Raw genomic sequence first — 23,527 nt, 5'->3', positions numbered from 1 at the left:
AACACACGAATGGCGATGTATCATTGCATGCAGTCTCCTTTCGACGTGGAACTCCACGCTCTTGCAAGCCTGCCGTGCGGTGCAGTCATGACTGTACTAGTACTAAGTAATAGGAATAGTGACTAATACATGTAGTAATTAATTATTAATACTAACACAACAGTTAGTATACAGATTACAGTACTAGTAGTACTAGCTAGTTAGTAACTATTACTTAGCTGACTATTCAGACTAACTAACTTAATAGTTATACTTACTAGACTAGATTGAGATGTCGAGACGATCGTACGAGAGTGTAGTAAGTTAGTTGAAACCAGGGAGTAGTACAGTATTGTACTACTCCCTGGTTGAGACGAAGGTTTTTGACAAACTGCTATTAAACACGTGTCACCATTTTTTTTGTAGATGGTACCGCGTACCGGTAGCTAGCTAGGTCTACGAAGACAAGTCATACCGGTAGTACAGTCATTTGCGTTGTAGAGCCGCTCAGCTCACGCATAGCAGCTCAGCTCAGGCATGCAACTCATAGTTACTGTCATCTTCACTTCAGCTACACTTGCACAAGGCAGACTATGTCCGAGCAAGAGTACTGAGTAGGTCTAGGATTGTTAAGTTTATATCTGTTAATAATTGTTATACGCACATCAGTAGGCGCTAGGCATGCTTCGTCAACCGTAGTAGTACTCGACCGCTCTTTTCAATGACTTTTTTATGTCCTTGCCTTTCCTTTTCCACCCGAACTAACTTACATGTACTTCTCTTTGATTTCCCTTCTCCCTCTAATACTAGTAATAGTACTGGCTCTACAGCTTGTACTGACTCTGTAGCTCTGTTCAGTTCTTGTGCCTTTTTGAGGGTCTGATCCGCTGCTGAATAAACCAGCGACAAAGTCATGACAGCTACAACCAAGAGTACTCGTACATAACTCTTGCTACAACACAGACTTGTTTTCCATGGTTTACAGACTGTATACATGTAATACGGCAGTGCAGTATGTAGTCTATGCACGCACGATGCACACGTAGAGTTACGTAGATATGTATGCATGCATGCATCACACATTTTCATGTTTATTATTGTTTTTAATTTTTTATACAGTACATGTACATTCCCGTATGTCACGTGATTGTCGCCTTGGAGTTGACCAATGACAGATCAAACAGCGCGGGCTGGAAAGCGCGGTCCTGCCTGCTCAAAGGTGATGGAACGCGAAAGGCTAAAGCGGGATTCACAGAAGCTTTTTTGCGATGCGACACGCGATGCGACGCGATCTGCGATGGATGCGTGCGATGCGAACTCGCGAAATACCATTCACAGAAGAAGTCAGCGATGCGACAAAGTTTTGCTGATTTGGGTACGTCACCATGATATTGGCGCGGTTTGACACAACTTGTAAAAATTTATAGGCAACTCTTGCACCTTTGTACAACTTTGCTGTAGAAAAGGTCAAAATCGTACACCAAATCGCTTGTCGCATCGCATCGCATCGCAAAAGTTGAGCCAAGCTCAACTTCTGCGATGGCCTGCGATGGCCCGGTTGCGGCAGTTGCGTGGGGTGCGACATGGCTGCGATTTGGGGTTTTCCCTGTTTCGCGTCTGTCGCATCGCGTGTCGCATCGCAAAAAAGCTTCTGTGAATCCCGCTTAAAGGGACAAGCTTATCTATTTTTGCGGATTTCCTTTCCCGGAACGCGAAAGGCTAAGGGCCTGGTCAGACTGCGGCAACTTTTGGTTGCCTGACGAAAAAAGAACAGCGTCCAGAATTTGAATCGCGATCACACTACACATGTGGGGAGAATGAAAATTCAAACTTCATTTCGAGCGTCAAGTGGTAATCTCCACGAACGACGTCAAATTCCTTCACCTTGGGATCGCCAACACCTTCAGTGCAATCCTTGCAACCATCCTTATGAGTTTTGTTGTTGTCCCCGGCCAATTAGCTCCTCGATATCGAGATGAAAAAATCAGTGATTATCAGCGACAATGGCGTATCAGCGTCAAATCCTGTTTGGAGCGGAAAAGCGTGGTCCGTTCTTGCTTTTTTTTTGGAGCGTCAACTCTCGCTTTTGCCGCTCTGGCGGCAAGTTACTATGGAGATTCGGATTATAATCCCAGGATTATTTCGATTTTGCCGCAGTCTGACCAGGCCCTCAAGGGACAAGCTTATCTATTTTTGCGGATTTCCTTTCATAAAAAATAAACGTCACAGGCTGCTCTTCGGAGGTGTCCGCGTCCCAGCGGTCCGGGCAAGCGACCGCATCTCAGTGGGACACTTGTCCGTGGCCTTTGTACTGGAATCTGTGGGAGAGCCTTTCCAGGGACTACACACCTGGGTACCGGGTACCGGGTATGGACAAATCCCTGGCGCGCGGGGCTCCTTTTTTGTTCCTTTCCTTTTTATTTTGTTTTTGCTGAGAAAGAAACGTTGCTGGATGGAAAGCTTTCTGTTCCCGCCTAGTAAAACATTGCTAGCTGATAATGGTCATTGCTCGTGATGTCAACTTAGAAGGTGACGGGAAGCTGGGTTTCTTGCCATTTCCAACTTCCTGACTCTGAAAATGTAGCTTGAGCTACTTGTAAGAGCTCCAAATATTTCAGTTTTTCGATGAGCCAGACCTATTGTTGCGACCTGCAGAGGTGAGGAGCAAGTGAGGCGTTGGATTAATGCCAATAATGGTGTTTATGGCTCGGACGACGCCAGCGGTTTTCACTTGTCAGGAGGACAGCCAAGTTGGAGCAGGCAGATGACAGATTATTAACTTTGAGCATTTATAGCAGAGTGGGTGGCTTGCCAAAGAGAATCGTCTCAGTGCTTCATGGTTACTAGTATCTGACAAAATGCCTCTTACTGCTAGTCTGCACTAGAGCATTAGCAGAATTGATCATGTCACAAGTAGTGTCAAGACTTGATGTCCTACGATTATACTCAGATCATGTTGCTACTTCACGGGAATATTCGTCCTGCCACTGTGCACTCTTCCAGAATTGCATGCAGAAGTCACATGCCTGTCACATTTTGCAAGGGACAACGCGTTTGCACCGCTTACGGATTCAAGCGGATGGAGTGCAGACCAGATAAGAAGACATAATCCAGCTATTCAAATAGCTTGGGCTGCTAGACTCCTGGAAACATGGACAAGAATCTAAACCAGTCCACGGAAACAATATCACGCCACACAGGAAGCTAAATGGCAAACCAATCAAGTTCTTTAGTAATGAAGCCGTTCACCAACATTGTCCGGTTGCATGCCTAGTGTCACTCAAACAAGACCAATGGATGTTACATGTACCTAAAAGATACGCTGTTGATCAACCACAACTCTAATACCACTGAGCAGCGTCTTCTATACAGATCCGATTAGATATTCAAGTACATGAGTGGAAGTTGCTGGTATAGTCTCTCCTAATGACCGCGTATTTGGCATAATGTTCTCTATACTACACTCTAGAGCTAATTACCTTTTCCGACATTGAACTCAGGCAGTGACCACTCGCCCGCAGAATGGGCCAATTGACACAGAAGCTAAGTACCATGTGCATCCGTCGCAAGAGAAACACGCAAGTCTGCAAGTGAAGTGGATGTACACCCACTGATTTTCTCTTATGCCGATCTCAGACATGACCTGAGTGAAACGTATGAAGACTTGCACCACATTACTGCACAATTCCATAATTATAATTATTGCGAGGCCTTGTGAAATGATTCTCAATGCGCACCTGGTCTACGCCACACGGAATACATCGGATTATAATCGCCAAGACAGCTGCCTATGTCTGTCTCTCTCTCTCTCTCTCTCTCTCTCTCTCTCTCTCTCTCTCTCTCTCCTCTCTCTCTCTCTCTCTCTCTCTCTCTCTGTCCTTTGTGAACTCATCAGCGCAGCACAGAGAAAATGAGGCCGAACCTGATGGCAATGAAAAATAAATTTTCCAAAGCCAGATTTAATTTTCCACCTATCAACTCCCTTCTGTGTGTATGCACGTGCATGGGTGCAGGGTATATGCGCACATATCTTTCTCTCTCTCTCTCTCTCTCTCTCTCTCTCTCTCTCTCTCTCTCTCTCTCTCTCTTCCTGTCTTTACCTGGTTTGTGAATCGGCTTTTTAATCGGCTTTTTTCGGCTCACTGTTTTATGAGTTCACCTCACTATATGTTTTTCTGCTGCTACCTACTTATATTATAGTAGTTGTCTGATGATCGTAGTAATATGTAAAACTCAGGGGTTGTGACACAGCTTCCAATCTCTCTTGTGTACTTCAGTATTAGAAACACAAGGAACGAAATCTCTTGTATCTGTGTGTCTCAACATGTTTCTTCGTCTGTCTGTCTCTATTCTATCAATCTCTCTCTTCCTCTCTCTCTCTCTCTCTCTCTCTCTCTCTCTCTCTCTCTCTCTCTCTCTCTCTCTCTCTCTCTCTCTCTCTTGTATATATATATCTGTCGGTCTGTCTATCTCTCGTCTGTCTGTCTTTCTCCTTCTGCCTGTCTTTGGGAGTCTGCCTGTCTGTGTGCCTTTCGTCTGTCTATTTCTCGTCTGTCTGTCTTTCTCCTTCTGCCTGTCTTTGTCAGTCTGCCTGTCTGTGTGCCTCTATGTTTCTCTCTCTCTCTCTCTCTCTCTCTCTCTCTCTCTCTCTTTCTGTATGTGTCTATGTGTTTCTCTGAGTCTTCGTCTCGGTCGTTCTATCTGCCTGTCTGTGTAACTCTCCAACTGTTTCCCTGTCTCGGTCTGTCTGTTTGGCTGTCTCTGCTTGTCTCTCCCTCTCTCAGTCTCTTTTTCTCTGTCTCTGTGTCTTCTTCTTGATCTGCCTCTCTCTTTCTCTTTTTTCTCCTGTCTCTCCCTAAGAACCCTCTGTCTCTGGCTCTGACTCTGTCTCTGAGTCTTCGTGTCTGTCTCTCCTTTTGTCATTCATTATGCCTGTGTGTCCCTCTGTTTCTGTCTCTGACTTTCTATGTCTCTCTCTCTGTCTGTTTTTCTCCTGAGTCTGTGTGTCTGTCTGTCTCTCCTGTTTTTCCTTAAAATGTTTGTCCCTCTCTTTCTGTCTCTGTCTTTCTGGATCTGATCGTCTGTCTGTTCGTCTTTGTCTGTCTGTCTTTGTCTCTTTCTCTCTGAGTCCGTGTCTCTATTTGTCGCTCTTTATGCGCATCCCTCTGTTTCTGTCTCTGTCTTTCTGTGTCTGTCTGTCTCTATCTCTGTACCGGCCGCTGTTCTGCACACACACACACACACACACACATACCCAAACATACACCTGGTACCTGGTAAACACTGCCATTACGGTCACGTGTCCCCTTGCGGGGTCGACAATATGGAACGACGAGCAACAGCAGTCCGCTGAGAGAGAGGTACTAGGTCAGGGACTCAGGGACCATACACACACACACACACACACACTCGTACGCTCGATCATACAAGTACATGTAGTACTGCAGAAGTCACATCTGAGATATTATTAAAACTCTCTCTCTCTCTCGCTATGCCTGCCGCTGTGCTGTCGTACAGATAGTGAAATTGTGTGGCACAGAACACGTACATCACTGTATAGTTACCCACGCGTAGGACATTCACGCATGCACACACGCACACACACAAACACACACACATGACCTGCAGCAAATAACATTTCATAGCTACAAGACCTTCAAAGAAAGTCATGGTGTCAAGAAGATATACAATGTCACGTAGAAGGATAATTGTAAAACAGCTTGCTGTCTGGAGCATTGGTAATATAAATTATCATATAATACATGTACATGTAGTAGGGATACTCTAGAGAGTCAAACTATCGGATAAATTAATGGCAAGCGAGAGTCTCTACTTTTTACAGTAGAGTAGGTGGGTAAAGTGTAACCAATGCTGGCAATGGATCATGTGTGAGCGACCAAAGAGGCGTACATCACATGTCCTGTACCACTATAACCACACACAAATGTCCAGGAGAATTTCACGTACCGATGGATCTATCATGCTGCCGGGATCCCTCATATATCTCATACTGTGGTACATAACCCTCGGAGAATAGCAAGGACCTAAATACGGCAAGCAAATCAGGGATCTTAGGTGCAAGACCCGTTGTTCTAGTTGCCTAGACTGCACTGTGTTCTTGAAAATACTGAGCCTCCACGTTGTATCTGTTGATGTAGCATCCGTTGATCTCGTTTGAGTAGTAGTAGGCATGCACTGCATTACATTTTGATGAAAGGTTCGATAGCTGATGAATGGGTTTATCATTTGGCTTCCTGTGTGGGTACTGTTTCTGTGGATTGGTTCGGAGCAATGTTCAGATGGTCCAGGCACTTGGCCAATTAATCATGGCAGTCCAAGCTAGTTGAATATCCGGATCACTTTCTCTCATCTGGTCTACACTCCATCCGCTTGCATCCATAAGCAATGCAAGCGCGTTGTCCATTGCACACTGTGACAGGCATGTAACTTCTGCATGCAATTCTGGGAGAGCGCACAGTGGCAGGAGGTGCTGAGACGATCTGCTATAAATGCTCAAAATAATCTGTCATCTGCCTGCTCCAACTTGGCTGTCCTCCTGACAAGTGAAAACTGCTGGCGTCTAAGTTCAGGGCCATAAACACCATTATTGGCATTAATCCAACGCCTCCCTAGGCTAGGCCCTTGCTCCTCATCTCTGCAGCTTCTAGCAATAGGTCTGGCACAACGAAAAACTAAACTTGATACTTGGAGCTCTTAGTTCAAGCTACATTTTCAGAATCAGGAAGTTTCAAATGGCAAGAAACCCAGCTTCTCTTCACCATTGGCATCACGAGCAATGACCATTATCAGCCAGCAATGTTACTAGAGCAAATGACAAAGGCGCTGGCGTGAACAGAAAGCTTTTCATGCAGCAACGTTTCTTTCTCAGCAAAAACAAAAAGGAAAGGAACAACAAAGGCGCAACACCGGGGATTTGTCCATACCCGGTACCCAGGTGTGTAGTCCCTGGAAAGGCTCTCCCACAGATTCCAGTACAAAGGCCACGGACAAGTGTCCCACTGAGATGCGGTCGCTTGCCCGGACCGCTGGGACGCGGACACCTCCGAAGAGCAGCCTGTGACGTTTATTTTTTATGAAAGAAAATCTGCAAAAATAGATAAGCTTGTCCCTTTAGTCCTACCCTGATGGAACTGGATCCACTGCCCGTCGTCAAGTGACGACGGGCAAGAACGGATTCCACTGCCCGTCGTCAAGTGACGACGGGCAGGAACGGATTCCACTGCCCGTCGTCAAGTGACGACGGGCAGGAACGGATTCCACTGGCGAAGGACTAAAGGGACCGTCACTTAATTTTTGCCGACTACCCGCCAAAAAAATCTTTTCGTTTCACGTGTCACTGACACGTCCGCGGACCGCGAGCGCGTATAGTCTACGACTCGTACTGGCGCTACCTTTCACGTCAAGCAATCTGTTCACGCCATGGCTGGATAGCGCGTACATGGAAACATGATTGAAGACTTGCAAAATCAATTTTTTTCCAAGTCCAGGCGCTAGGCCTAGGCAGTACTGCCTAATCAATGCCCAGGCAGCTGACTTTATTTTCGGAGAAACACTACTCATTGTAGTAAAAAGTAACAATGAATAGCGATATCATCTAGGAAGGATCGCTACCCTAACGCGAAGGAAAGGCCTTGCGCGGCTGCTCTACGAAGTGTTGAAGAAAGACTCATCAAATTTAGTTGGTGGACGAACAACTCGCTGGCGCCGGAAAACTTGGCCCCCAACGATGGTGTTTGGTGAATCATCAAGCATAATGTCTTGTAGCAGTGTTCACCGAGGAAGGAGAACGCTCTAGACTAGTCGCTGCTGTTGTCCGTTTCATCCACGTTGGGCGTTAGCTGCACCGCGCCTATTGTGTTTTAGTATTCCATGGACGCACATTAGCATTCAGAGCGATTGTGGAGCCACAATTTACTTCACACAGCGTTGTATTGTCCACGAGCGCAAACTTAATTATCAGCAGTACCTGTTACTCTTCATCCTACATGTAGACTTGGAGTATACACGGCCTTGTCACGACAGCGACAGCTCTACAGATCATGCAGAGTGTTCAAGTGAGAAACATTAATTTCTATTGTTGGTGGACGAATAAATGGCTGGTTCCGAAAAAACGCGGCCTGCACCGATGGTGTTTGGTGGATCATCAAACAGGGTGACCAGCAGTGTTCACCGAGGAAGGAGAATGCACTCGCCACCACTCCGATTCATCCAAGTGGGCGTTAGCTGCGCCGCGCCTATTGTGTTTTAGTATTCCATGGACGCACACTAGCGTTCTCAGCGATTGTGGAGCCACAACATATCTTCATGCGGCGTTGCACTGTCCAAGAGCAGAAACGTCAGCAGTGACCCATCATCATACATGTAGATTTGGAGTATACACACCATGCGCCAATGGGCCTCGGCACAACAGCGGCAGCTCTACGGAGTGTTCAAGTGAGAAACATTTGTTTCGACTTTTGGTGGACGAACAAATCGTCGGTGCCGAAAAACGTGGCCTGCGCCGATGGTGCTTGAAACATCAAGCATGGTATGTGGTGACTGTCAGTGTTGATCGAGGAAGGAGAACACTCAGGCCGTCGACCGTTCATCCATTTCGTTAGCAGCACCAAGTCTATTGTGTCCTTGTATTCCATGGGCACACAATCATGAAGCATGGCGTCTGAGCTGTGTTCACAGAGCGGGGAGATGCTCTTGCTGCTATTTTATCTGTCCTGTGTATTCCCAAGTGCCGAAGGCTCACAACGATGGTGTTGGGCAAGTCAGATAAAATAGAGTCAACGTAAGTACGCATGTGTACTCTTACTGACTGAAACATAAGTGGGGTGTAGGAGCTAATTCAAATGGTGTCGCGACATTCTTATGTACGAGGTTAGTGTGTAGTACTTGTTACGTACTGAATTCTGCGACTTTGTTTTGTCTCCATATACTGCATGCATTCACGTTTCACAGTTATCAGTTTGACCCTGAGTTCATGTCTGTTATCCCGTGTATCCTCTACTTATTTTTGTTTCCACACGGTTCATGGTGTAGCGCTGCACGTGTTCCGTCAGTTTGAACTTCAGCATAAATCGCAACTACTTGTACTTTCAGACATGTCACGTGATTGTTGCCAGGGTTTGAGCCAATCAGAGCGTTTACAGGCAGGGCCTGAACCCCTGATCATGCCTTGCCTGCCAGCTCTACTACGATATTATATGTCACGTACCCGCGCGCGCGCACGGTTCTCCTGCGCTTGGGCTTGCTTTCCCTTGGTAGTTGGAAGTCAGTGGCTGTTTTAGTACTCTTAGATTATGTACAGAGAGTGGTGGACATCACGCAACTGCAGTGTAAATTAAAGGGTGGTTGTCAACTGACAACCGCATAATTTTTCGACATAATTAATAAAAGAATTTTCATCTAAAGAGTGAAAAGCAACTAAATAGAGCGGTTGTCGGTTGACAACCCCCCTTTTATTTAGATTATGTATCTGAAGTAAACACAACGTAGAAATATCACAATTGTCTCTTGTGTATTATATCCGTCTGATGTCACCAGATCGTCACACGGTGCTGTGACCAAGATACGGATCATGCCGAACGCTGATTCAACTGGACGAATCGCGAGGCTTTTCAGATGCAGGGACACAATGGAAACTGAATGACTTCAGAACAGCACTGAAGCGTTATGTTATCATGCAAGACTCCTTTCTGCGCCGCACAAACACAGGCGGTACTACAGCAGAAGATGTCACTCACTATTCTGCAGGTGCACTGGTGACAGGCGCATGCAAGTTCACCAGAAGGAAGCGGTCTGATGTTAACTGGAATGCCAGCAGTATGAGAGGGTGTGCATTCTGCGGCGGATCTCACCTGGACAAGAGCTGCGCGAAATACACAACAGTAGCACAGCGGAAAGAATAACTGATTGAACAGAAGCGTTGCTTTGTGTGTTTGCGCACAGGGCACCGGTCAACTCAGTGCAAGGCCACCCGCAAGTGTAATGTGTGTTCTCGCATGGGTCACCAATCAGAGTCACCATCATGTCACGATCTGCCCTGAATCTCAACAGAAATCTGACAGCAGTACCAACATAGTAGCTGATCAGCCTGTGGCTGACGAGGTACCAGCATCTAGCGCAACAGCAGCTAGTGCAGCATCAACCAGTATCGCCATTGACCGTAAGATCAGTCGTCTTGATCGGTGCAGATTTCGTCTGGGAGTTTATGACGGGGAGCACCAGAGGACTTCCGCCAGGACTACAGTTTCTGCCTACCACAGTCGGTTTTGTGGTGACTGGCCGAACACGTCACTCCAAGCACTCAGCTACGCCGATGAGCAGCCATGCCAGCTATCGTTTCTCTAACTGATGCAACTTCCGACTCCTGCACCATCCCAGATCTGTGAGACCTAGACTGCGTTGACATCCAGGATTCAGGCAATCTTACTAACAACGACGTAGCCATTAGGCAATTCATCATTGTTCTACGATTTTGCCTGCCACCAATCGTCATGACCTGCGATACTGAGAAGGCCATTTTACAAATTAGTGCCAACCCAGCATACAGAGATGCGACACGATTTCTGTGGTTCGCCAACTCCGACAGTCCATCAGTCACCCCATCCAGCCTGTTCACGCTCATAAGCAGTCCATTTCTGCTTGGCGCGTCTATACAGCATCATTTGGCACAGCAAGATGACAAAACAGCTAGCAGTGGCTATTGGTGAGAACATTTTCTGCTGTGCCATTGGAGTGTGCATGATACACGAACCCTGCTATTTTGTTGGCACCGCCTCTGTAACTTACTGCATAGGGTGCAAGGTGACCGTTGTGGGTTTAATTGTACTCCAGTTATTATACCGTGCATGCACTGAGTCTGTGCTGCACTGTGCATCCATAGGTGTTCGTTTGCGCGCAAGGTGACACGCAAGGTTGATGTATTGTGTTGTCCGCTGCTATTCGAAGCTCTCGGAGTCGGAAGCGTTACCTCTGTTTCCCCTGTTCCTCCCTGCGTGGAGTCTGTAGTTCTGGCTTGCAGTTGCTGTTACATGCATGTTGGCAGTTGCATGTGTTTTGGTTTTCAGTTGTCTTTATTTGTTTTGTGTGGACGACAGTTCAATATTCTAGCAGTTGTTGCACTTCCTACATTCCGTAGTTATCTGCGGTTGGTGTTCGAGAGAGCAGACTGTGTTCTTCTCCAGAGTGGAGTAAACCATTCGCTTGTGTCTGAGGAAAACCCTGTGTGTTGACGAAGTGGGTTGACTTGGCTGTAGAGTGAAAGTACCACATGGTCACATGGTCCACAAAATCTTAGAACTAACTTAGGGTCTTCTGGCGTATGGTTATGAGCAGCATGAGAGTGAAGTAAAAGACTATTAGCTCAAACATTCAGTCTTTCAAGAGTAGGTGTTTCATCACGGAATAGGTTCTGCAGTTCACTTAGACACTGCAACAATGGACCAGCAGTGTCCAGGATACAATAGAGTCATGTGAATATGTACCGTATGCATAATCACAGCTGCAAGGCCAGCGCCACGTGGCTGCTTGACTTCTCAATCGATATAAATATTCACAACAGTAAGACTCTGTGATCAATCAGGGCTGTGCTTCGAAGTAGTCACAAATGCCCCATGATCAGTCACAAAACTACACTTGGCAACCAGTCACAGCTTCCACGGTGCCCCAAGACCAGTCACCAGAGATGACCGTAGTAAATCTGCAGGGAGTTTCATAATCTGTTCATTACAGAGTCCACTATACTATGATTCAAGAGGGGGGTAGCGTTAAAAAGTCATCACCTGGCAATGGATTCCAGGCATGCCCTTGACAGAACTGGAAGTAACGGGTATCGGCGGAAAAATATTTCCGGCTGGTGCCAGTGCTGCTAGCTGCAGCACGGAGTCCGTCAACTGAGAGTTGGCAAGACTGGCTGATCTGGCTCAGCTGCTGCTTCCGGAGCTCTCGATGGTTCCAACACCATCGGCGCAGGCCACGTTTTTTGGCACCGACGATTTGTTCGTCCACCAAAAGTCGAAACAAATGTTTCTCACTTGAACACTCCGTAGAGCTGCCGCTGTTGTGCCAAGGCCCATTGGCGCATGGTGTGTATACTCCAAATCTACATGTATGATGATGGGTCACTGCTGACGTTTCTGCTCTTGGACAGTGCAACGCCGCATGAAGATATGTTGTGGCTCCACAATCGCTGAGAACGCTAGTGTGCGTCCATGGAATACTAAAACACAGTAGGCGCAGCGCAGCTAACGCCCACTTGGATGAATCGGTGTGGTGGCGAGTGCATTCTCCTTCCTCGGTGAACACTGCTGGTCACCCTGTTTGATGATCCACCAAACACCATCGGTGCATGTCGCGTTTTTCAGAACCAGCCATTTATTCGTCCACCAACAATTGAAATTAATGTTTCTCACTTGAACACTCTGTAGAGCTGTCGCTGTCGTGACAAGGCCGTGTATACTCCAAGTCTACATGTAGGATGAAGAGTAACAGTTACTGCTGATAATGAAGTTTGCGCTCGTGGACAATACAACGCTGTGTGAAGTAAATTGTGGCTCCACAATCGCTCTGAATGCTAACGTGTGTCCATGGAATACAATGGAATACAATAGGCGCGGTGCAGCTAACGCCCAACGTGGATGAAACGGACAACAGCAGCGGCTAGAGCGTTCTCCTTCCTCGGTGAACACTGCTACAAGACATCATGCTTGATGATTCACCAAACACCATCGTCGGAGGCCAAGTTTTCCGGCACCAGCGAGTTGTTCGTCCACCAACTAACTTTGAGTCTCTCTTCAACACTTCGTAGAGCGGCCGCGCAAGGCCTTTCCTTCGCATTAGGGTAGCGATCCTTCCTTGATGATATCGCATTGTTACTTTTTACTACAATGAGTAGTGTTTCTCCGAAAATAAAGTCAAGCGCCTGGGCATTGCCTAGGCTAGCGCCTGGACTTGTAAAAATTAATTTGCAAGTCTTCAACGCGCTATCCAGCCATGTGGCGTGAACAGATTGCTTGACGTGAAAGGTAGCGCCAGTCGTACGCGCTCGCGGTCCGCGGACTCCGCGGACGTACGTGTCAGTGACACGTGAAACGAAAAGATTTTTTTGGCGGGTAGTCGGCAAAAATTAAGTGACGGTCCCTTTAGTCCTTCGCATTCCACTGCCCGTCGTCACTTGACGACGGGCAGGAACGGATTCAACTGGCCGTCGCCGGGCAGTAGCCACTGGACTGACTCTACTTCAAGGTCTTTCAAGTTTCATTGGTTACTAATAAAATAACTAAAGCAGAAGAGCGACTGTTTGCAACCACAACTGTCATCATGGCGCTCCAACATTTGATCTGGAACTGGGAGAAAAGAAGCCCCTTTGTTGAACGATATTGGCGATGCGAATGAGCTCCTCCGAAAAGTTGAGGAAGAGACTGAAACTTTTATTGCGGAGTCGCTCGCGAAGGAGATCTTGGACGAGCCGGATGAGCCTCAACCAAAGCGCGCAATGCTCAGCAACCTGCAGGATCCGCGCAATTTGCCGAGGTTTCCGATCAAGACGTGTAGTGGGAAAAATCCGTAGGAACAGAACAGCCAGAATGCCCGATGCCCAGTCGACAATGTCAATGGCCGCGCGAGAAAAAAAGCACTATGGACTACTACAAAAAACTGTACCAGAAAACAATCACAAAACACAATGCAGGTGTGTCTGTCATGTATCTCTTTATTTGGCTTGGGTGCACACGGGAAACACATTCCAGTCACTCATACTCGGCCAGTACCGCTGTTCATCCAGCCCTTGCCGCTATCGCGGCGCGGGCTGGATTCCGCGGTACTGGCCTCGTACTCGTGCAGGAACCTGTACATACAAACACGCAAAATCTGGAACAGAGTCATATGCATGCACTGGATGCAAGAAACCAAGATCTACACCTAGTACCTTGCACCTACAGCTAGTTGTACCTGAACAGTCAGTGCAGTGGGCACATGGCAGGAATTTGGACAGCGTCCTTTCGTGTGGTTATCGGACGCGCTCCTTGTTCAATGAAAGATTTGTGCATTGTTCCCAATGCTCGCTTCACTGTGAGATTTTAATTCGGAGGCTTCGTCCGCTCCTGGGTCGCGACGATGGGCAAATCAAGTCATTTTAGCCTTTGTGTGGTCATCACCCTAACTGTTCTCTCATGCTCTGTGTTTGCTGATGACGAAGAGCCAGACAACCAGGCTGGTGTACGACAGCAGGTGCGACATGGTCAGCAACGAGGCGCCATGGGAATAAATCACAATGCCGGAGCAGCAGGCAACCCACGGCGATTTGTCGGGGGTAATAATGGGCAATTTCCTGCACAACGACGTGCACCTGGGCTGAGAAACGCCAATCCTATGGGGATGAATAGAGCTGCAGGTGTGCCACAGGGACAAAGGTTTAATGCCCCAGTGCAGAATGTGCAGGAGGGGGACGACCGACCTGGCCAATTCCAGAATCCTGGCAGACAAGCAGCTGGTCAGAGTTTCGGTGGTGTGCGGCGTATGCCTGGCAATGGCGTTGACGAGGAAGACGACGGCGAAATGCGAATGCAGCGCAGGAGGCCACAGCCGGGGCGCGTCATGATGAAGAGTGGTGCGGAGCGGCGTGTGCCACAGGGACAAAGGTTTAATGCCCCAGTGCAGAATGTGCAGGAGGGGGACGACCGACCTGGCCAATTCCAGAATCCTGGCAGACAAGCAGCTGGTCAGAGTTTCGGTGGTGTGCGGCGTATGCCTGGCAATGGCGTTGACGAGGAAGACGACGGCGAAATGCGAATGCAGCGCAGGAGGCCACAGCCGGGGCGCGTCATGATGAAGAGTGGTGCGGAGCGGCGTGTGCCACAGGGACAAAGGTTTAATGCCCCAGTGCAGAATGTGCAGGAGGGGGACGACCGACCTGGCCAATTCCAGAATCCTGGCAGACAAGCAGCTGGTCAGAGTTTCGGTGGTGTGCGGCGTATGCCTGGCAATGGCGTTGACGAGGAAGACGACGGCGAAATGCGAATGCAGCGCAGGAGGCCACAGCCGGGGCGCGTCATGATGAAGAGTGGTGCGGAGCGGCGTGTGCCACAGGGACAAAGGTTTAATGCCCCAGTGCAGAATGTGCAGGAGGGGGACGACCGACCTGGCCAATTCCAGAATCCTGGCAGACAAGCAGCTGGTCAGAGTTTCGGTGGTGTGCGGCGTATGCCTGGCAATGGCGTTGACGAGGAAGACGACGGCGAAATGCGAATGCAGCGCAGGAGGCCACAGCCGGGGCGCGTCATGATGAAGAGTGGTGCGGAGCGGCGTGTGCCACAGGGACAAAGGTTTAATGCCCCAGTGCAGAATGTGCAGGAGGGGGACGACCGACCTGGCCAATTCCAGAATCCTGGCAGACAAGCAGCTGGTCAGAGTTTCGGTGGTGTGCGGCGTATGCCTGGCAATGGCGTTGACGAGGAAGACGACGGCGAAATGCGAATGCAGCGCAGGAGGCCACAGCCGGGGCGCGTCATGATGAAGAGTGGTGCGGAGCGGCGCGGGCAGCTTCCACGCCAGCCACAGCCGATTCCACGCCAGCAGCGCCCCGGTGGTAAGCAACAGCAGCCAGTCCAGCGTATGCAGCAACTGCGACAACAACAACAACAGCAGCAGCAGCAACAGGATCAAGGTCGCGAGCCTGCGGATGACAGAGAGCAGGGACAAGAGGGTGAGAATGGCGAGGAGAAACAGCAGCAGCAGGGGAACGACTATCGCGTAGATTCAGTGGAACGGCCAGCAGTGCAGGCGCAGCACCCTGCACATGGTGTACATCTACAGGCTGTAGATGTACACCATGTGCGGTGATGATCACAGTATAGGACATAATTACATTGTCATTGTACAGTATGGCACACGCAGGCGACAACTCCGCCCTCAACTCGGAGACTCCAATCACCAGAGTCCGGCATATTGATAGTCAGTGCAAGTGTAGTGTATGCTAGTGCCAGCACTGCCTGCCAGGACTACAGACTCAGTACTGATGCCAGAGATCCAGACCAGAGACAGCGAGCTAGCCTTGCCAGTCACTGAGACTAGAACAGAAAAGAGGTACTACTAGTACTACTACTACATGTAGCACCCAACAAACAGTGCAGCGTTGTGAAGAGAATGACTTCCTTGCGGATGTTCCGGGTGTTCCAAGGACAGTCAGATTACAATGATTGATTGTATGATGATCAGGTGCATGTACTGTATGATGATCAGGTGCATGTACTGTATGATGATCAGGTGCATGTACTGTATGATGATCAGGTGCATGTACTGTATGATGATCAGGTGCATGTACTGTATGATGATCAGGTGCATGTACTGTATGATGATCAGGTGCATGTACTGTATGATGATCAGGTGCATGTACTGTATGATGATCAGGTGCATGTACTGTATGATGATCAGGTGCATGTACTGTATGATGATCAGGTGCATGTACTGTATGATGATCAGGTGCATGTACTGTATGATGATCAGGTGCATGTACTGTATGATGATCAGGTGCATGTGCCGTACCCCGACTGTCTTTGTTTTGCGGCACGCTAAGTTATACTCCCTCGAATCTCGTCTCAACTTGAGGCTTTTTATTTTTGTTTTCCGCTGTATTCATCAGCTTACAAGTCCTCTTCTTTCCTCAATGTTCACCCTCCAGTCGGCTGCTACTTGCACCGAGAGGCGCACTAGAGGGCAATCATTCTCTTCACTTTCTTTGCCCGCTGCTACCACTAGATATGGCATGTTCTCCATTTCTTTCCTTGGCGCTGATAGGTGGAATTCTCTGCCTGTCTCGTGTCGTCAGGTTGAGCATCTATCCGTTTTTGTTTCGCTCTGTAAAGAGCACTTAGGGTTCCCTGTAACAAGACGGCAACGTCTGTAGGGCCTTCCCTATCAAAATAATAAATTCTACTACTACTACTACTACTACTGTATGATGATCAGGTGCATGTACTGTATGATGATCAGGTGCATGTACTGTATGATGATCAGGTGCATGTACTGTATGATGATCAGGTGCATGTACTGTATGATGATCAGGTGCATGTACTGTATGATGATCAGGTGCATGTACTGTATGATGATCAGGTGCATGTACTGTATGATGATCAGGTGCATGTACTGTATGATGATCAGGTGCATGTACTGTATGATGATCAGGTGCATGTACTGTATGATGATCAGGTGCATGTACTGTATGATGATCAGGTGCATGTACTGTATGATGATCAGGTGCATGTACTGTATGATGATCAGGTGCATGTACTGTATGATGATCAGGTGCATGTACTGTATGATGATCAGGTGCATGTACTGTATGATGATCAGGTGCATGTACTGTATGATGATCAGGTGCATGTACTGTATGATGATCAGGTGCATGTACTGTATGATGATCAGGTGCATGTACTGTATGATGATCAGGTGCATGTACTGTATGATGATCAGGTGCATGTACTGTATGATGATCAGGTGCATGTACTGTATGATGATCAGGTGCATGTACTGTATGATGATCAGGTGCATGTACTGTATGATGATCAGGTGCATGTACTGTATGATGATCAGGTGCATGTGTGAGCGGACAAGGTAGAAATGGAACGTTAACTGCAGTCTGGCAAAAACTGTTTTTTTGCATGAAGGTCACCTACAACTATCTGATTTTCAGATCCCAAAGTTTCAGGCTGATACTATGGTGGGAAGTGCCTTACATTCACCATTTTCTAGATGCCGGTCAGTATTTTAACGTCTGTTTCAGGATGATTTAAACAGTCCACCCTTCAGTACAACCTAAACACTGAAAAAAAACCATTATCTTGGCCTATATTTCTCCACAAGTGTATACCAGTGTGAAAGATGAGCTGATCACACACATGGACTCGTTTGAGGTGGAACCAAGCAACAAAACCACATAACTAGAAACAGCCGGAGCCGAAAAATCAGCTCCAGAGTAACTCGTGATGCAAGGCAAAATAATAGGACTGTTGAAGCTGGTACTCAATCCACACATCAAATACCACTACACACATGTCAAAAATAGAAGAATTTGGCGGACAAATGGTAATTCCAGTGCGTTTTTGCTTCAGCCATGTGTGCACGCTCTCATCGTATACTGTTGGCGACCTCGGACTCTGCTCTGATGCATTGAGGCTCCCGACGACTGAGCGGCGCACCTTGGTAATATAGTTTGTAACATTTTGGCAGGAGACAGACAGCTCTTGAACACACAGCATCGAAATGATATTCCGGAGACGCACCACCAATACGGTGCCCATTGGCGAAGCAGGACGAGTCCACAGACTTGAGAAACTGTACTTAACGTAACGTTACGCATCAGTCCGCAATCCGAGGCCCGATTTAACTTCTTTCCACTCAGCTCATGTTCACCAGCCTGGACCATTCTGTGTATCTCAATTCTTAAAACACTCATTTCCAGACAGTGCACGATGCAGGTCTGCCACTTCCATCCAATGTATTGGGCAACAGCTAGCTAGTTGTTCTGGGCTATTAAGTCCCTGTATACGTTCCCCTGTGGTGCACGACGCTATTGTTTCTTCAGCTCCTGCCCTGTGTGCTTCAGAGCTCTGAAGTCGGTTCGGCGTATACATTCAGTACAACTCAGCATCCACAGGAACGTTCCCCTTCATTGGTGTTATCATCATCACTGCTGTCACCACGTTCGCCTGCATCCGAAAGATCCATCTCATTTGTTCCCTATGTCTTTTTGTACCGCGCTGAAGCCAGCAGCAAACAAAACGCTGATCGGCACGTCGTTTTCGGCGTAATGGAAGACGCTCTCGACTACTACCTGACTCAGAAACGCGCTCAGAATCAAAGAAGCTCTCAGCACCTGACAGCAGGCTATCAGCTGATCGCCGTCACCTCCAAATTCGCCCGTCAATACGCCACCCGTCGCACAACTAGCTGCCATATCTTCCTTCAGCCATAACGGATTCACTTCAAATTTTCAGTGCTGGACCTTGAAGCCCTGTGATGAGCGAGGCACAAGCGCTTGATGCAAATAGAGCCCTCTAACCCAGGTAAAAAATATGCCACAGTTTGCCAAACTTCAAACGCCTGTATCTCAAAATGATGTCATGCAGCTAACGTTCCATTTCTACCTTGTCCGCTCACATGTACTGTATGATGATCAGGTGCATGTACTGTATGATGATCAGGTGCATGTACTGTATGATGATCAGGTGCATGTACTGTATGATGATCAGGTGCATGTACTGTATGATGATCAGGTGCATGTACTGTATGATGATCAGGTGCATGTACTGTATGATGATCAGGTGCATGTACTGTATGATGATCAGGTGCATGTACTGTATGATGATCAGGTGCATGTACTGTATGATGATCAGGTGCATGTACTGTATGATGATCAGGTGCATGTACTGTATGATGATCAGGTGCATGTACTGTATGATGATCAGGTGCATGTACTGTATGATGATCAGGTGCATGTACTGTATGATGATCAGGTGCATGTACTGTATGATGATCAGGTGCATGTACTGTATGATGATCAGGTGCATGTACTGTATGATGATCAGGTGCATGTACTGTATGATGATCAGGTGCATGTACTGTATGATGATCAGGTGCATGTACTGTATGATGATCAGGTGCATGTACTGTATGATGATCAGGTGCATGTACTGTATGATGATCAGGTGCATGTACTGTATGATGATCAGGTGCATGTACTGTATGATGATCAGGTGCATGTACTGTATGATGATCAGGTGCATGTACTGTATGATGATCAGGTGCATGTACTGTATGATGATCAGGTGCATGTACTGTATGATGATCAGGTGCATGTACTGTATGATGATCAGGTGCATGTACTGTATGATGATCAGGTGCATGTACTGTATGATGATCAGGTGCATGTACTGTATGATGATCAGGTGCATGTACTGTATGATGATCAGGTGCATGTACTGTATGATGATCAGGTGCATGTACTGTATGATGATCAGGTGCATGTACTGTATGATGATCAGGTGCATGTACTGTATGATGATCAGGTGCATGTACTGTATGATGATCAGGTGCATGTACTGTATGATGATCAGGTGCATGTACTGTATGATGATCAGGTGCATGTACTGTATGATGATCAGGTGCATGTACTGTATGATGATCAGGTGCATGTACTGTATGATGATCAGGTGCATGTACTGTATGATGATCAGGTGCATGTACTGTATGATGATCAGGTGCATGTACTGTATGATGATCAGGTGCATGTACTGTATGATGATCAGGTGCATGTACTGTATGATGATCAGGTGCATGTACTGTATGATGATCAGGTGCATGTACTGTATGATGATCAGGTGCATGTACTGTATGATGATCAGGTGCATGTACTGTATGATGATCAGGTGCATGTACTGTATGATGATCAGGTGCATGTACTGTATGATGATCAGGTGCATGTACTGTATGATGATCAGGTGCATGTACTGTATGATGATCAGGTGCATGTACTGTATGATGATCAGGTGCATGTACTGTATGATGATCAGGTGCATGTACTGTATGATGATCAGGTGCATGTACTGTATGATGATCAGGTGCATGTACTGTATGATGATCAGGTGCATGTACTGTATGATGATCAGGTGCATGTACTGTATGATGATCAGGTGCATGTACTGTATGATGATCAGGTGCATGTACTGTATGATGATCAGGTGCATGTACTGTATGATGATCAGGTGCATGTACTGTATGATGATCAGGTGCATGTACTGTATGATGATCAGGTGCATGTACTGTATGATGATCAGGTGCATGTACTGTATGATGATCAGGTGCATGTACTGTATGATGATCAGGTGCATGTACTGTATGATGATCAGGTGCATGTACTGTATGATGATCAGGTGCATGTACTGTATGATGATCAGGTGCATGTACTGTATGATGATCAGGTGCATGTACTGTATGATGATCAGGTGCATGTACTGTATGATGATCAGGTGCATGTACTGTATGATGATCAGGTGCATGTACTGTATGATGATCAGGTGCATGTACTGTATGATGATCAGGTGCATGTACTGTATGATGATCAGGTGCATGTACTGTATGATGATCAGGTGCATGTACTGTATGATGATCAGGTGCATGTACTGTATGATGATCAGGTGCATGTACTGTATGATGATCAGGTGCATGTACTGTATGATGATCAGGTGCATGTACTGTATGATGATCAGGTGCATGTACTGTATGATGATCAGGTGCATGTACTGTATGATGATCAGGTGCATGTACTGTATGATGATCAGGTGCATGTACTGTATGATGATCAGGTGCATGTACTGTATGATGATCAGGTGCATGTACTGTATGATGATCAGGTGCATGTACTGTATGATGATCAGGTGCATGTACTGTATGATGATCAGGTGCATGTACTGTATGATGATCAGGTGCATGTACTGTATGATGATCAGGTGCATGTACTGTATGATGATCAGGTGCATGTACTGTATGATGATCAGGTGCATGTACTGTATGATGATCAGGTGCATGTACTGTATGATGATCAGGTGCATGTACTGTATGATGATCAGGTGCATGTACTGTATGATGATCAGGTGCATGTACTGTATGATGATCAGGTGCATGTACTGTATGATGATCAGGTGCATGTACTGTATGATGATCAGGTGCATGTACTGTATGATGATCAGGTGCATGTACTGTATGATGATCAGGTGCATGTACTGTATGATGATCAGGTGCATGTACTGTATGATGATCAGGTGCATGTACTGTATGATGATCAGGTGCATGTACTGTATGATGATCAGGTGCATGTACTGTATGATGATCAGGTGCATGTACTGTATGATGATCAGGTGCATGTACTGTATGATTACAAAGGAACCTTTACAATGTAGATACCGTATTATCTCTAATATAAGCACAGTCTCCAATAATAGCACGTCTCCAATAATAGAACACCTTGGGGCGACATTCAAAAAATAAAGTGCTCAGTCTCCATTATAAGAACACTGTGAAAATTCATTATCTGTACCGGCGAAAAAACCCTGAAATGTGTGTGTCATACATGAATTTGGCATGGCAACATGCCTCTGAAATGAGGTTGAAATAATAATGGAACAGTCTCCAATAAAGGAACGTCTCCATTAATAGCACGGGGCGGAGGTACATTGAAAAAATAAAGGACCGTGCTTATATTAGAGATAGTACGGTACACGTACTCTTGAAAAATATACTGTCAGGAACGCATGTACATGTACATGTACATAATGTTGAACTCCTCGAAAACCCAGCTTGTTGTGTTCAGGCCAAAGTCGAAACCTCTTGACCCCGATGTCAACGTTCAGATTGAAGATGTCACCATCACCCCTAGTGCACACGTGAAATACCTCGGTATAGTTCTTGACGAACATCTCTCCTTTGGAGTTCACATTGCACAATTAGAACGTAAAATAGGCTGTAAGTTAGGAATGTTTAGAAAGGTCCGAGACCATTTTAACGATCGATGCTAAGAGGGCTTTCTACATCTGTTCCATTCAGTCCATACTTGAGTATGGGTCTAATTCCTTTGCTCACTGCCTTTCTGCCTCCCTCCATGACCGTGTTGTCCGACTTAGCAATAGAGCGCTGCGTATTGTATTTTGCATGCCCCGCCTATCTGATGTCTCCCTTGTTCTTGCCCGCTACCATTATCATTCCCTTGTCTGTCAGGTACCAATTCAAGTTGTACGTTCTAACGTACCGTGCGCTTCATGATCTGGCTAGTGTCTTTGTTGCTAACTGTTTCTGTCTCCGCTCTAATTCTACCTGCACTAGTTCTCGCACCTGCTCTCAAGTGTCCTCTTGCCTTGCTCTTCCGACAGCCAAACGTCGCTATGGTTTATTTTCTGTCACTTTCCTTGGCTCTGACCGCTGGAATGCCCTCCCAGCGGAGGTCCGCTCAAGTTCTTCCTTGCATACCTTCCGTAATTCTGTTCTTCATTTTTTAGGGTACCCTGTCAAAAGGCCTTAGGCCTGTGGGGATTGCCCTATCAAAAATTTAATAATAATAATAATAAGTGGGTATACCCAGGTTTCAACAGTGCTCAACACCACAAGGGCGGAGCGTAACCACAAAGGTCAAAAAGAATGGTTCAACCAATTATATAATACATACGTTGTGCGCGCTACCACTATCACCGCCGCATCCTCTGAATACCCGCGGCTGTTGAATGTGGACACCACAGTGTGCCGCAGCGTTACAACGTATGTATATAATAATTGGTTGAACCATTCTTTTTGACCTTTGTGTACATGTACATGTATATTACTTACCGGAGGGTGTACCCAGTGTGCTGACTGTGCTCAACACCATGGCGGAGGGTGTACCCAGTGTGCTGACAGTGCTCAACACCATGACGGAGGGTGTACCCAGTGTGCTGACAGTGCTCAACACCATGGCGGAGGGTGTACCCAGCGTGCTGACAGTGCTCAACACCAT

The 23,527-nt window shown here is 46.9% G+C and overlaps 1 protein-coding gene and 1 long non-coding RNA gene across 2 annotated transcripts; both read left to right on the top strand.

Annotated features, from left to right (window-relative positions):
- The first annotated feature begins 7,522 nt into the window (after window positions 1–7,522).
- On the top strand, window positions 7,523–10,770 carry LOC135809728 (uncharacterized). The gene is made up of 2 exons (XR_010552232.1): window positions 7,523–8,779; window positions 9,535–10,770. It is a non-coding gene; the product is annotated as an uncharacterized LOC135809728 (long non-coding RNA).
- A 3,336-nt stretch (window positions 10,771–14,106) lies between these two features.
- LOC135806762 (uncharacterized) lies at window positions 14,107–15,831 on the top strand. Its single transcript, XM_065320986.1, has one exon. The coding sequence runs from the start codon at window positions 14,107–14,109 to the stop codon at window positions 15,829–15,831; it is 1,725 nt and encodes a 574-aa protein (XP_065177058.1).
- The last annotated feature ends 7,696 nt before the right edge of the window (window positions 15,832–23,527 follow it).

Source organism: Sycon ciliatum, chromosome 1, assembly GCF_964019385.1.
Source record: "Sycon ciliatum chromosome 1, ocSycCili1.1, whole genome shotgun sequence".
Classification (NCBI taxonomy): Eukaryota; Metazoa; Porifera; class Calcarea; order Leucosolenida; family Sycettidae; genus Sycon; species Sycon ciliatum.
The sequence above is the reverse complement of the archived record's forward strand: the minus strand, read 5'-3'. Positions and strand labels throughout refer to the sequence as shown.